Here is a 2,011-nt window from a genome sequence, read left to right as displayed (position 1 = left end):
TATTGGTCCCCTAGTACTGACACACTCTCAATCAAATATTTCATATTACACTAATATAAAATATATAAAAAATAGAAAAAATAAATACCAGTTTAAAATATTTTTACTTGATCAATTTTACAATAAATAATTTATATATATAATATACTACCAGTAGTTTTCAACTTTCTGTTCATTGCATTAAGTAATCATACAATCAAAATGTAAGTAATCATACAATCATACAAGCAATCAAAAATCTACAAAGTATAAATTCATTCAACATAATACAGACAGCATATATTATAGAGAAGAAATTACTCATACAATCAAAATAATAATAACAACAATACGAACCAACTCTTATATAAACTCACAGTAGAGGGCAGAAACATTGTAAAGTACTCATACGAAACATGAAACAAATTCAAATAGCTGATACATTGTAAACTCTTAGAAGGTATTATTGTCAATAATGAGTTATGTTATAGACACTTATATTCATTCTAGTTAATTTGGAGGAGGGAAGAAAATGGCATCGCCAGTTCTCTTAGAACGGAAGAGTTTCTCAGTTTCAGCATCTACATTGAAAGCAGCCTGCAGAACTGTAGATGATAATGCCTTCCACGCCGAAGAACTTCCAGCCATGTGTGTAAAGATGGGATTAGGAGTAGTGATGATAGAAAACCACTCCATTCCCTCGGGGTCACAAATCTTGGAGACGACGAAAAACCTTGGGACAATGAACAAATTTCCAGCCTTCAAAGTAGTCTCCAAAACCCTCTTGCCATCAACACCAACAACTTGAACGCGTCCGCTTCCCCTAACAACATAAGTAACCTGGAAAGCAGAATCGCAAGAGAATCCAGGCGAGCACATGGCATTTCCATCAAGCCTCACAAGGTCAGCTCCTAGACCAACCTCACCAACCAAAGGAAGGTTCTTGGTGTTCAAAACAACAACCCTTCCGCCATTCTTAACATCGACATCCAATGGTGCCTCTAGACAATTCAAGACCATACCTTTCCTGTCTCCATCTTTAGGCTCAGGAAGGCTGATGCTTCCGTCAAGCTTCACAATCCCTTTCCCGGTTTGTTTCCCAACAAGGGTCTTCACATTGGTCTCGTCCAAGTCCCAAGCTCTTCCCACAAACTCAGTCGAAAATCCGGTAAAGATTCCGTTAGGACCAGTTAGGAAAAAATCAGTGAACTCACCAGCCTTATGTGCTTTTGAAGTATCTCCAAGAAACAAAATAACCAACTCAGTGTCCTCTTTGTTGAACCACCATGTCACAACACCAAAAGGAAGTGCTAAAGCATCACCAGTCTTAATTGCAAGAACCTTCTCTTCTGATTCAGGTTGCACAATTCCAGCAACTCCACTTCCTTGAAGAACATATGCAACTTTGGAAGAATCAGAGTACCGAGGAGTGGCAAAACCGTTCTTCTCAAGAGCTAACTTGGCAGCACCAATGTTACCTTCACGCAGCATAGGAAGTTCAGATGGTGACCAACTGTAATACGATCCACCATTGTCACCGTACACTTTCTTCGACAATTTTGGAGTGAGATCAATATCCATAGCAATTAGCAACAAAGATGAACAAAATCAGAGAGAAAAGGAAAGAAAGTTTTGATGATTGAGAGAGAATGTGTGTGCTTGCTTATATAGGAAATTGCAAGCGTAACCGAATGTAGTTTGTGTTATTTGTTATCGCTACCAATATTCGTTACCGGTAATTACGAAATTGTATATTGATATTAAGTAACTAAAAACTCTTTTTTAGGAAAAATTAACAAAAACATGAATAATATAAACGCAGCACAAACGGAAAACTAAAAAAGAGTAATTACCGGTAACGAAATTGTACATTTATATTCTTTCTCAAATGACATTGAAAGAATAATTATTAATTAAAAATGGTTTCAATATAAAATCTACCATCAATCATTTTATCGGTCCCCTTGTACTCACATTCTCTCAATCAAATATTTCACATTACACTAATATAAAATATATAAGAAATAAAAAA

General features: G+C 36.0%; 1 protein-coding gene across 1 annotated transcript; it reads right to left on the bottom strand.

The window, feature by feature from the left end:
* Positions 1–359: 359 nt before the first annotated feature.
* On the bottom strand, positions 360–1,614 carry LOC131642648 (glutelin type-D 1-like). The gene has a single exon (XM_058912869.1). The coding sequence runs from the start codon at positions 1,558–1,560 to the stop codon at positions 490–492; it is 1,071 nt and encodes a 356-aa protein (XP_058768852.1). The 5' UTR covers positions 1,561–1,614; the 3' UTR covers positions 360–489.
* Between the last annotated feature and the right edge of the window lie 397 nt (positions 1,615–2,011).

This window comes from Vicia villosa, unplaced genomic scaffold (assembly GCF_029867415.1).
Source record: "Vicia villosa cultivar HV-30 ecotype Madison, WI unplaced genomic scaffold, Vvil1.0 ctg.005542F_1_1, whole genome shotgun sequence".
In the NCBI taxonomy this organism is placed as follows: Eukaryota; Viridiplantae; Streptophyta; class Magnoliopsida; order Fabales; family Fabaceae; genus Vicia; species Vicia villosa.
This window is presented reverse-complemented; position numbering and strand designations above follow the sequence as displayed.

What these genes read in the sequence shown, in the direction of transcription:
- LOC131642648 (XM_058912869.1), bottom strand. Translation starts at nt 1,560, where the DNA reads ATGGATATTGATCTCACTCCAAAATTGTCGAAGAAAGTGTACGGTGAC.